This window comes from Alligator mississippiensis, chromosome 1 (genome assembly GCF_030867095.1).
Source record: "Alligator mississippiensis isolate rAllMis1 chromosome 1, rAllMis1, whole genome shotgun sequence".
In the NCBI taxonomy this organism is placed as follows: domain Eukaryota; kingdom Metazoa; phylum Chordata; order Crocodylia; family Alligatoridae; genus Alligator; species Alligator mississippiensis.
Window position 1 is genome coordinate 240,653,546 of NC_081824.1, and position 12,455 is coordinate 240,666,000.

General features: G+C 41.6%; 1 protein-coding gene across 8 annotated transcripts in view; it reads left to right on the forward strand.

Moving 5' to 3' along the window:
• The window catches only part of SPAG17 (sperm associated antigen 17), a 446,381-nt gene that overhangs the window by 199,267 nt on the left and 234,659 nt on the right, over window positions 1-12,455 (forward strand). For all 8 annotated transcript variants that reach the window (XM_059720343.1, XM_059720341.1, XM_059720342.1 and 5 more), the window contains 4 exons: window positions 285-515; window positions 8,524-8,585; window positions 9,301-9,417; window positions 9,825-9,979. In XM_059720343.1, coding sequence (XP_059576326.1) covers window positions 285-515; window positions 8,524-8,585; window positions 9,301-9,417; window positions 9,825-9,979 — 565 coding nt within the window. The remainder of the gene's footprint in view (window positions 1-284; window positions 516-8,523; window positions 8,586-9,300; window positions 9,418-9,824; window positions 9,980-12,455) is intronic.

Here is a 12,455-nt window from a genome sequence, read left to right on the forward strand (position 1 = left end):
ACATTTCTTTATCCCGTCTTTTCAGTATGTATGAAAAGCTTTTCAAGTAGCACTGTGTAATATATGCCAGGTTTAACAGTGCTAATTCAGTGTGTAATTGCAGTCTTCTAGAATTCAGGAAATTAGATTCCAGAAAGAGACAAGTTAAAGTAAATTATTATCACCATTATTTTCCTTGTCAGGCTTAGCAGAGATGCCAAAGACAATACACCTAGTCAGTCTGCTGTTCATCTTTTACTGAACAATAAGGACACTTTCTATGAATGGTTTTAATTTTCTTGCAGAACTCTTGAGTTGGGCTGAAGTAGAAAGAGCCTTCAAAATCTTTACTTTTGAAAGCCTGAGGCTGACTGAGCTCGATGACTCTGGTCTACTGGAGAGTTCAGGGTTGATGCTTGGTGGTGATTATGAAGTATCTTATATCCCATGGGATAATCCAGCCAGGTTTGCAAAACAGTTGAGACAACTACACACCATGGAAGATGCTCCTGATGAGAAAATTCCTGAAGGCTCAGGTATGGCACATCTATTAATGTTACTCTGGAAGACCAAGTACAGACAGTCAGAAAGCCCTAGGCTGAATCAATTCAATCTTCTCAGGTTAGTCTAAGCTGCATTAATTGAACCGATAACTATAGGCCAGTCAGTCTCACCTCCATCCTTGGCAAAGTCTTTGAAAAAATTATCAAGGCTCACATTTGCGAGAGCCCGGCTAGAAAAATTATGCTGAGGGGAAACCAGCATGGGTTCATAGCAGGAAGATCGTGCCTGACTAATCTAGTTTCTTTTTATGACCAGGTTACAAAACACCTGGATGCAGGAGTAGGGGTTGACATCGTTTACTTAGACTTCAGGAAGGCCTTCGATACAGTATCCCACACCATACTGGTGAACAAGTTAAGAGGCTGTGACTTGGAGGACTGCACGGTCCGGTGGGTGGTGAAATGGCTAGAGGGTTGTACCCAGAGAGTCATAGTGCATGGGTCGGTGTCGACCTGGAAGGGTGTGGGCAGTGGGGTCCCGCAGGGCTCAGTCCTTGGACAAATACTCTTCAATGTCTTCATCAGTGACTTGGACGAGGGAGTGAAGTGTACTCTGTTCAAGTTTGCAGATGACACAAAACTGTGGGGAGAAGTGGACATACCAGAGGGCAGGGAACAACTACAAGCAGACCTGGACAGGTTGGACATATGGGCAGAAAACAACAGAATGCAATTCAACAAGGAGAAATGCAAAGTGCTGCACCTAGGGAGGAAAAATGTCCAGCATACCTACTGTCTAGGAAATGACCTGCTTGGTGGCACGGAAGCAGAAAGGGATCTTGGAGTCCTAGTGGACTCCAAGATGAACATGAGTCGTCAGTGTGACGAAGTCATCAGGAAAGCTAATGGCACTTTATCGTGCATCAGCAGATGCATGATGAACAGAACCAAGGAGGTGATACTTCCCCTCTATCGGGCACTGGTCAGACCGCAGTTGGAATACTGTGTGCAATTTTGGGCGCCGCACTTCAAGAGGGATGTGGATAACTTGGAGAGGGTCCAAAGAAGGGCCACTCGTATGGTTAAGGGCTTGCAGGCCAAGCCCTATGAGGAGAGACTAGGGCACCTGGACCTCTTCAGCCTCCGCAAGAGAAGGTTGAGAGGCGACCTTGTGGCTGCCTATAAGTTCATCATGGGGGCACAGAAGGGAATTGGTGAGGCTTTACTCACCAAGGCACCCATGGAGGTTACAAGAAATAATGGCCATAAGCTAGCAGAGAGCAGATTTAGACTAGACATTAGGAAGAACTTCTTCACAGTTAGAGTGGCCAAAGTCTGGAATGGGCTCCCAAGGGAGGTGGTGCTCTCCCCTACCCTGGGGGTCTTCAAGAGGAGGTTAGATAGGCATCTAGCTGGGGTCATCTAGACCCAGCACTCTTTCCTGCCTATGCAGGGGGTCAGAATCGATGATCTGTTGAGGTCCCTTCCGACCATAACATCTATGAATCTACGTTAAGCAAGTGCACAGACATTCATTTTCAATCCCAGAAATGCAGCCACATACCTGCAGTGGCCCAGGCCAAAAATGGAAGGGTGCTAGAGCACACTTTCCCACTCATCTGGAACAGACAGCTTTGGCCATGGGGGTGAATTTCCAGTGGAGGTGCAAAGCAACCTAGGATGCTGGGGGACTGTGAGTTAACTTGAATCTAAAGGGGATCTGGGACAGAAGTTCAGTAAAACAATTTAACCTAAATCAGTTAAGTCTGATACTATATCCATCCAGGTTTATCTTAGACTGGTATTGGACATTTTGAAAGTGGTTTATGTTCACTGAACTTCTCTTGTGTTATAGATTTGACCTAGTTTCCAGTCATTAATACCAGTTTGTGTAATTCCTCTCCCTAGTGGAAGATTTTAAACCAGCAATTTTCTACATTTTTTTTTACATGCTGTGGTGGGCCAGTATGGGGCGCTCCTGCATTGAGCCATCCACCTCATTGCACCCGACCACCTTCCAGGCTCCGAGTGCCTCCCTGGGGGTGCCTCACATCTGGCCGACCCTGGAGCACACCCGTTAGCGTGGGGGTAACACTGCCACCACCCAAGGATGGGCTTGATTCTGGCTCTGCACACCCTGCGAAACACAGTCCTAGTAGCCCTCGAGGGTACTTGATTCACTTCAAGAACTTGGGATGCTTCCCTCAGTTGGAAGCACCAGTAGTGGTCTCCCTTACACAGCCAAACCAAGGGGACCCCAAGGCATAATCTAGACCCACTCCCAATAAGTCTCCCATGCTAAGTACAAAGGAGAACTTTATTGGTTACAAGGGGTAGGGTTTGAATAGGGTACAGGGTAGAGTAATATCAGAAATCACATAGAGCAAACTGGCATGGCTGGGTAGCCTTGGATCACGCATCTGAGTTACTGCAAACTATACATCTAGTTAGATCTCAGGCAGCTTACTCACAGGTATCATCCAGAAGCAGATGGAGATTCCCTCTGGAGGCAGGCAGTTCCTTGATCATGAGTTTTGAGAGAGAGAGCAAGTTTCAGGTGTTCCAGTTCTTCTCTCTCTCTGAATCTTCCTCATGGCTGCTGCCCCCTCCTCCTGGGCAGTCCTTAACTTATATAGCCTTTATGACCTCATTTACCTGGTCCAATGGAGGCCAGCACCTGTTGGCTGTCAGCCAACCAATTTGAAATGCATCACTAGTTGCTGGGCAGACTGGCAGTTCCTAGCTCCCCAGGGAACCCAAGCCCCTCACCCAGGTATGTGATGCCAGTCGTGTAGGCAGAGGGAGCAGGTTTCCCCCCTCCCTTAGTTTTGTATCCAGCTCAGGTTACCTAAGGAGATCGGGTAAGGTGTGTACCCTCTGCAGGGCCCATCTTAACCAAACTGTCACAGAGCAGACTTTTTGGGGAGAAACAGAAGTGGCCTTCTGCCACACACGTTATTTTCTATTGTTGGGGTATTTTATAATCTTTTTATCAATCTTTTTATCAATCTTATCTTTTTATAAGCTTTTTATCAATCACTTATTTCCTGCGTACTGTTTCATTTTTGTTTTTTGGTGGTCTTTGGGTACCTAAGTAGAAATCCTGAATGAGCTGGGTATTTTGTCTTGTTGCACAAACGGCTAGTTTCGTGCCCCTGGAGGCTTGTCCAATCCACCCCAGGAGAGAGTCACACTCAGGCTAGGTCCATTTTCAGATTTATTGTTTGCAAACAGACCGACCCAGGAGTTGAGCCACTCAGATCAGGGTCGACGACAAACTGGGTCTGAAACTTCTTTTTATAGCCAAGGTAAACAGTAGATTTCAATGTATCGTGCAATTATTGGCAGACTTAGCATTACGTCTTGCATCGTATGTCTAGCAGTTACATGTTCTATGACGGTTTACATAAGTGTCTCATTTACATCTTAAATCCCCTCCCAGGGACAGTTCTTAAGCCCCTCGCGGTCATCCTTCGGTCAGGGTCTGGTCTCTCCACCTCAGCATCTTCCCTGCCTCTCTTCTCTTATCTCTCATAAGGAGTTATTTATTGCATCTGTTCCTGGCTCTGTCTGCAGAAGCTTTTGTGCTGCTCGTAAATCTATCATTAGCATATATGCCTTAGCAAAAGCAATTGTGAAAATATGCAGAAGCAATTATAAAAGCAGGAAAATATAGATTATGCTATATTTTTACCACAGTCTGATATCATTAAACAGTTTATTTAAACTTTATTTAAAAAGCAATGTCTATATAGGAGAGCTTTGCATAACATACATAGTATTGAAAAAACTACTATATTGTGTCTGATATAAAATATATTTTAGAGAAATAAAACAATGAAAACTTGCTATTAAAATGATAACTTTAAACATAAATCTCCTACAAATCGAATCGGCACCCAAAACTTAACACAGCCCTATCAGGAACCAGGAAGAAAGTGCTGACAGTTAAAAATTAAAATAGCAGGTGCTTAACCTTTACTTGCACATTTTACATCATCTTGATAGTTGTCTCTGTTGCTCTTTTTCCCAGCTTTGCTCTTATGTCCTTTAATGTATAGGTTACATCAGCTTAGACACCCTAGCATTCAGATTTATTGGTCAAATTTAGAGGCACTGTGTAAATATGTTAGATGCTGGAAAAGGTCATGAGACTAATGGCATCAGAGGAAGTCTACTTTTGGTCAGGGGTATATGTTAGAAGATGATAGTTAGAAACACAATTTATTTATCATAATTTAAATAATATTTATCTTAATATTAATTTATCTTAATTTATATTCTCTGAGATGCTTCTTGAATTTGGCCTCAATAACCAAATTCAGGGAGAGTATCCAAGCATGATTTTATAGTTTGTAGCTGTGCAAACCATTCTACTTTGTTTGCAGTCTCAGATGTTAGTATTTCTACAGGAGGCCTATATGTGGCAGTTCTGTCATTCTAATCTGATTTGGAGCTGAATAGGAAGACTTCAGAGTGTAGAATCACAGATGTAAAAGACCTGTTTGATCCTAAATCAGGAAGTTCATGCCTGGAGGATTCTGCATCCGATGCACCTCCTTTCTGTCATGTAGATGCTAAAATAGAGGATAAGGTGTTATTTTTGTAGTCAAGAGGTTTCAGCATTGATTCAGGAAGACCACAGCGAAGAGCGATCAGGATCTTGCTCTTCAGGTAAATGGAACTGACTGATCCATTTTCCCTCCCCTGAAGTCCAGTGCAGCATTATTCTCAACAGTTGATTCTCTAGTGGTTATTTTTCAATCCAATTTTAAATATGCAAAGTGTGTATGTTAATGTTAATGTTAACGAAGGGTTTTTGAACCCGAAAGCTTGCTTAATAACTTTTCTCCAACTATTTGGGTTGGTCTAATAAAAGATATCAAATTCACCCAAGGAACCTTGTCTGCCTATGTTAATATACACATACAGATATACATACACATCCCAGTATATTCTTCCAAGGAAACAGTCTGAGTCCACAGTAAATTTGCCTCAGACTTAACCCATTGAGCTGGGCACTATGGGACTCTGTTTATGGGTCTACATTAGACAAAGATCAGCCCAAATTTATTCTATATGCATAACTTCAAACTGCATACTTCTAATGGAATTTAAGTCCAAAGTTTGATGAAAATTGTAACTCCTTATGAAATTCCATCCCTGTGAGCTTTGAGTTGGTTAAGTGTACCAGGCTAACTGTCCAACCCAGAAATGCAGTCAGGCAAACCAACCTGATATTCATGGAAGAATCTGAAATCAAAGAACCTGAATTGGAAAAAAAATATAAATATTTGCGACTAAACTGATATCCAAAGATCAAACACTCTGAGACACAAAAAGGTAGCCAAAAAGGTTTTTTCATCATTTGGAACCTATCTTGAGAACATAATCAAATTCCAGGAAAAAATTGTAGCAATAAACAGCTCCATTGTACCCATATTGTGGTATGCCTTTGGAATACTCAAGTGCTTTAAGATGAGTCAGAATACCTTAGAAAAGAAGAGGAGGTTCTTATACGAGTTACTGCATACACTATTCAAACTGCTCCATTGAGAGGCTGTATATTCCTCATATGTTGCATAGAAGAGGCCTATTAAGTTTTGAGCGGCTTTGCAAAAGTCAGATGGAAAGCTTGAGTTCCACTGGACAGCTGTTAGGACTGATCAGGATTTTAAGCCCCTGGGAAGGCAAGTATCAGGAAAACAGATGCTATTAGGTTTAGGAGTTTTTGGAATAATAGGAGCAGAAATTAATACATGGCAGATTTACTTCTGTGCTTTCCCTGAACCAAATTGATCATCAGCACTTTGTTGGTTGCTTGGTTGAGATATGGAAAGCTCTTTGGTGAAAAAGAGGGGCAAGGGTACACCATCCAGGACCAGATAATCTCAACAAACAATTATAGGAATTGATCCTGAAAAAAAACCCATGCCAACATATACAGACTGTGTGGCCGCATTTATGAAAGAAAACAACATATAATATCCAGGTTCCAGGTCCTCACTGGTTAAAAGTACCCTAAATAGTGCAGTACTGTGGCCAATGTGGTATATTAGCAATTGATCTATATTATAAAGTTGCTCAATGTCATCACCCCTTGGTGATGACATACAAGCTGTCTCCTGTGCTGAAAGATGAGGAAGCCAGTACTTATCAGGAATCCACAACCATCAGAGAATGAACCATGCCACACAAGTACTACTCGTGGATACTGAAATGAGATGAAAGTGTGCAATACATCATCAGGGAAAACCTAATAAGGTACCTGTTCACAGAAATAAGACAATCTAGCTTCTCAAGAAAGTGAGCATAGTACTAGTAGTGCTCTCTGTGAACTGAGTTACTTTAAAGGCAACTAGGAAGGCTTTACAGTCACTGAAAATGGAGTGAACATTCCCATTTATTCAGAAGCTGCTCTTCTTTAGAAACTAGTATTACCCGGAAAGTTCTCTCTCTCTAAGTAGCAACATACATTGCCTGTCCATTGATGGCCTACCATATTTTGTTCATGAATCAACACGTTGTCAATCTATGGCATATACTTAATTGTAGCAGCAGTGGTGCTATTATTTTATGATCTATTAACAGCTTGTTTATGGCTGAGGTGGTAATTTCATTTAAGTCTTTTATTTCCAGTTGTCATTTTAATGACCAAAAAGTGATGGTTGTTTAGTGGTCCTTATGAAATGGACATGGCAACCTTAGCCAGTTCATTAGTGAACTGGAAAGTGAACACACAACACTCCCTTAGAGGTGAGGCTCTTCATGTTGAGGGCTGAGTATATTGGCAGGGTGTAATGGAAAAACTTCCATTTCTTCCTGTGTTCTGCCTGTTCTGTAGACAAACAGAGGATGGCATTTTTCCTTTGCTTTCAATCTGACACCCTTCACCACCATTTGAATCTCTAAAAAATATTTTAAAGGTTTGACTTATAACCATAATAAGATAATAATTTGGGTTATAAAGCATGTGTTGAAATAGGGTTAATCATATTTCAAGCTTGTAAATTAAACAAAGTAAATGAAGGTATCACTGTATTTATTCAACTGCAACACGCACCTTTTTCTGAAAATTGGCTGCTGGAAAGAGGGGTGTATCTCTTAAACAAGGAAATACGGGAGCAGAGGTTTTGATCCTGTGAGAGGGAATCAAACTGCCTGGCTCCTCTTCCTGAGCCATGTGGGCACCCAGTGGTGCCTGTAGAGTCAGCTAAGGGCTCACCCAGCTCAAAAACAGGGGTCGAACAGTTCAGCTTTGGTGTGACTGGGCACTCAGCTGACTCAGCCAGCAAGTGCTACTAGCTGAACTGACATCCCTAGCCCCTTTTCTCTTCTTATGCTGAGTTGGATGTAAAGTCAGCAGCACCTGCCAAATGACTCAGCTGAGTGCCCAATTCTGATGGGATGGAACTGTCCAACCCCTGTTCTCAAGCAGGGTGGGTTCTCCACTGACTCTGCAATTTCTGCTGGCTAGGATCTGGCCATCAGATGATTTGGCAGGGTCAGCCTCCAGCACCTGTCCACGTCCTGCAGAGTTAACAAAGCAGACATGAGTTTTTGTCTCCCTGCCCTACTGCACCTGCCTGTTTTCCCTACAACAATACTGTGCTTGACAGTATGTTCAAGGAAAAATCCTTTTTTGTCTTCATTCCACCTTTCAAAAACAAGTGTGTGGCTTATTCAGGGTGAATGGGGAGGTATACAAGAAAATACAGTAACTCTCTCTTTGTACATCTCTTTGTACAAGGCATACTATCAGTATTTTCTTCCTTTCTGTAGAATCAATTAATGATCACCACTTATGACACAACTGTGGAACTGATAGATCAATTGGAGGCCCTATGTTCTTCAGCATGGTCAAAAGGTTTTTAGCATCATCAGAGCAGGGCCTAATACATAATGACAAAGCAAAGTTAAAAGAGATACACAAAACATTATGGTGGGTGGGCAAGAGTGTGGCCCCAACACATGAGTAATATTGAAGAATTAAGTAAGCCACAAAATAACAAAGCATATTTCTTTTATGTTCAATTTTCAGTGCATTTAGAAAAGAATGACAAAGGTGGAGGAGATGATCTGGTTGATCCTCTTTTAAAGGAAGTAAGTGATTGGTTTCCACACTTCAGAAATTATAATTGTAGTGAATGGAATACATTATGCTCTATAATGTGACATGAAGGAAGATGCTCTACAAAGCAAATTGCTACTGTTGGGGATTCCTTGGCAAATCTCTGAGGGTTGATTCTGTTATGTTTTGTGATGAAGCCCAACAGCTTTTATATAGTGTAAAATCAGTGTCGGGTAATTCTGTAATAATCCAAACTACCTAAGGCAGGGAAGGGGGTAAAAGGAACCTTCCCCTGGCAAGTCTGTGCTAGCTTCATTGACTCTACATGGTTAATTTTAGCTTGGAAGCTTGAAAGAAACTGTCAAAACTGTGTCCCACTAACATACTATGTGGCTTGACATCCTCACAAACACCTGTCTACCATATAGACCAAGATAAGTGAAACCATGTTAAAGTGACTTCACAGGACCTGCCTATAAGTCTGTAATTGCTTACAGGACCCAGAAGCATATAACCTAACAATAAAAATATTTAGATTTAGTTGTCCATAAAAAAGTCAAAAGCAAAACTTTTTGGCAATTTTTGTTCTTACTAAAACATTGCCATATGGGTTTACTTGTGTGCAACTCTATGTAATTAATTGTGATACTGCACAGGATGCTGTCATTTAAGCCAAAAGATTACACTCAGTATAAAACAAATGAATGCAGAAATTTTTATTTCATTGTTGTTTTGGTGCACTTTGAGGTGAATCCAGAAAAGAAAGGCCTAAGGATAGAATTAGTGGATATACAAAAGATTCAGCAGCGGTGTTTGACAGATTGGACTTTTGCCGAACATCTTCAGCCACATGTTCTTCTCCAGGTATTTATGAGCTGTTTTTTTTACAGGAATAATGACTTGGGGATATGTAAGATACAGTGTATTTCCCAGTATATAAGCAGGATACAGTGTATTTCCAAGCTAGTCCAAGATCAGATTTAGACCAGTTAAAAGGTTACCAAAGTCATTATTCAGTAACTTCAATAGTTTTTCAGGCTTTGGATACACTTTACTTTTGTAGCACTATGTATGACCTTATAGTGTTACAAAAAATAAGTTTCCATATGTTCAGGCTATTTGTGGTACTTACTATAAAGAAAGTGGGACTTATTATAAAGAAGATTATAAAGAAAGTGGATCTGTCACAGAAATGGTGTATCCACTGCAAAAAACTTATAGGAGTTGGATATGCTACTTCTATGTATGTCCCAAGCATTCATTTTTTTCAGGTCCTTCACAAAGCAACACAGCAGTATAGGTGCATTGATTCCTATCACCACACCCAAGATAACTCTCTGCTTATAGTCCTTCACAATCCCCAGAATAAACATCATCAGTGCTGGGAATCCTGGAATATTGCACTGCACTCAGATGTTGGATTCAGGTAATAAGTTGGGTTTTTTTAGATATTATCTGTAAACAGGCACTTCGGATTAAAGCTTAGTAATGGCAAAGGGTTTTAGGTTGTAGCCGTGTTGGTCTAAGGACATAGGCAGACTAGGTTCCTTGGGTGAATTTGATATCTTTTATTAGACCAACCCAAATAGTTGGAGAATAGTTATTAAGCAAGCTTTCGGGTTCAAAAACCCTTCATCAGGCTAAGGAAGTTTCAGTAGTTGGTGTGTGCTCTTCCTGGATGGAATGAAAAGTAAAGAAGCCAGGGGCTGGGCTGGGCAGGGGAGTCAGTTGCCAGGCAGATTATAATGTATCAAAAATCCAATGTCTATGTTTAGTCCATGATCTCTAGTATCCAGAAGGTTGATGAAATGGAGCTCATAGGCTCGTCTCTGGGAAGTGTTGTGTAAGTTTCCCTTGAGGATCAGGGCTGAGAGATTGGAGAGAGAGTGGCCCTCCTGTGAGAAATGTGGCCCCACAGGTAATTGGGTATTTCTGTCTTTGATAGATTTCCGGTGTGCGTTCATTCTGGTGCGCAGTTGTTGTTTGGTCTCTCCTACATATTTTCCATCAGGTCATTTGGTGCATTGGATGAGGTATATTACATTTCTGGAGGTGCAGCTGTAAGACCCAGCGATGCTGATGGCTCTGTTGTGGGGTGTCGTAATTGTGGGGGTGGTGGAGATGTGTTGGCAGGTTTTGCATTTCTTGTCATGGCACGGTCTGCATCCTTTTGATGTGTTCTGGGCTTGAGGAAGTTTGCTTCTGGTGATGAGGTTGGCAAGGTTCGGTGCTTGTTTGAAGGCTAGGATGGGTGGCTCTGGGAAGATCTTTTTAAGAATAGGGTCTCTTTCTAGTATGGGTTGCAATTTTTTGAGGATTTTCCGTACAGTTTCAAGTGAAGGGTGATAAGTCATAACCAGCGGTGTGCGATTTGTGGGGGGGTTTCTTCTGTACTGCAGCAGTTCTTCACGTGGTATCCGGGTGGCTCTTTCAAATGTGCGATCTATCTCTCTGGACGAGTGTCCTTGTGGGGTGAAAGCCTTTTTAAGATTGGTGAGGTGGCAATCCCGGGTGTTCTCTTCAGTACAAATGCGGTGGTATCTGAGGGCTTGGCTATATATCACAGCTTTTTTGGTGTGTTTAGGGTGATTGCTGGTTCTGTGCAGATATGTATGTTGGTCTGTGGGTTTCTTGTATACTGTGGTCTGTATTTTACCCTTCTGGATACTGATCATTGTGTCTAAAAAGGAGATGTTGGTGCTGGAGTATTCAAAACAAAGTCGGATGGAGGGATGGTGATTGTTGAATTTCTGATGGAACTCAATCAGAGATTGTAGGTTTTCAATCCAAATGATGAAGATGTCATCGATGTATCTTAAGTATAGCAAGGGTTTGATGGTGCAGTTCTTGAGGAAGTCTTCTTCCAGGTGGCTCATAAAAAGGTTGGCATACTGTGGGGCCATTTTAGTGCCCATAGCTGTTCCCATCATCTGGAGGAAGTGTTGATTATTAAAAGTGAAATTGTTGTGTGTGAGGATGAAGTATATAAGGTCAGTAATATCTTTGGGTCTGTATTCTGAGTTGTAATCTTGTTCCTGTAGATATGTAAGGCAGGCTTGGATGCCATCCTGGTGTGGGATGTTGGTATATAGGCTGGTAACATCCATGGTGGCTAGGAGTGTGTTGCTGGGAAGGTGGTCTATGTTTTTAAGTTTCCGTAGAAAGTCTGTAGTGTCTTGTACAAAACTTGCTCTGTGGGTGACAAGCGGTTTTAGGATTGATTCAATGAAACCTGTTATTTCCTAAGTTAGAGTCCCATGGTTGGGTATGATAGGTCTGCCAGGGTTCCCTTGTTTGTGGATTTTAGGGAGCATGTAAAAAGTCCCCGGGTTAGGTAGTTGGGGGATCAAGGTCTGTAGTTTTTCTTGTAGTCTTGATGGAAATGATTTTATGGTATTGTTGAGATTTTTGGTGAAAAGAGGAGTAGGATCTTCTTGTAGTTCTTTGTAATAAGTGGTGTCAGAGAGCTGTCTCTTGGCTTCCTTTATGTAATCCTCACGGTTTAGGATTACTATGGCTCCTCCTTTATCTGCTGGTTTTATTACTATTTGGTGGTTAGATCTTAGAGATTCTACGGCCTTTTTCTCTGGTAGAGAGAGGTTGTTGTGGTGGCGTGTGTTGCTGATTATTTCATTGTTCATTCTTTCCCTGAAGCAGTCAATGTAGCGGTCAAGGTTAGGGTTTCGTCCACTGCAAGGTGTTCAATCTGATGTTTTTTTTGGGCTTTTTGGCATTGATCCTTTCCTGAATGTTGTCAGAGAATGGAGGAACTTGATGTAGCAAGCATTTTTGAAACATGGTGGCATAAAAAAATATTGAGTTAACTCTAACATGGGACCATAAACTGGACAGGAAAAAATTATGAAGTAGGTAATGGAGAGGAAATAATGTACTGTATCTAA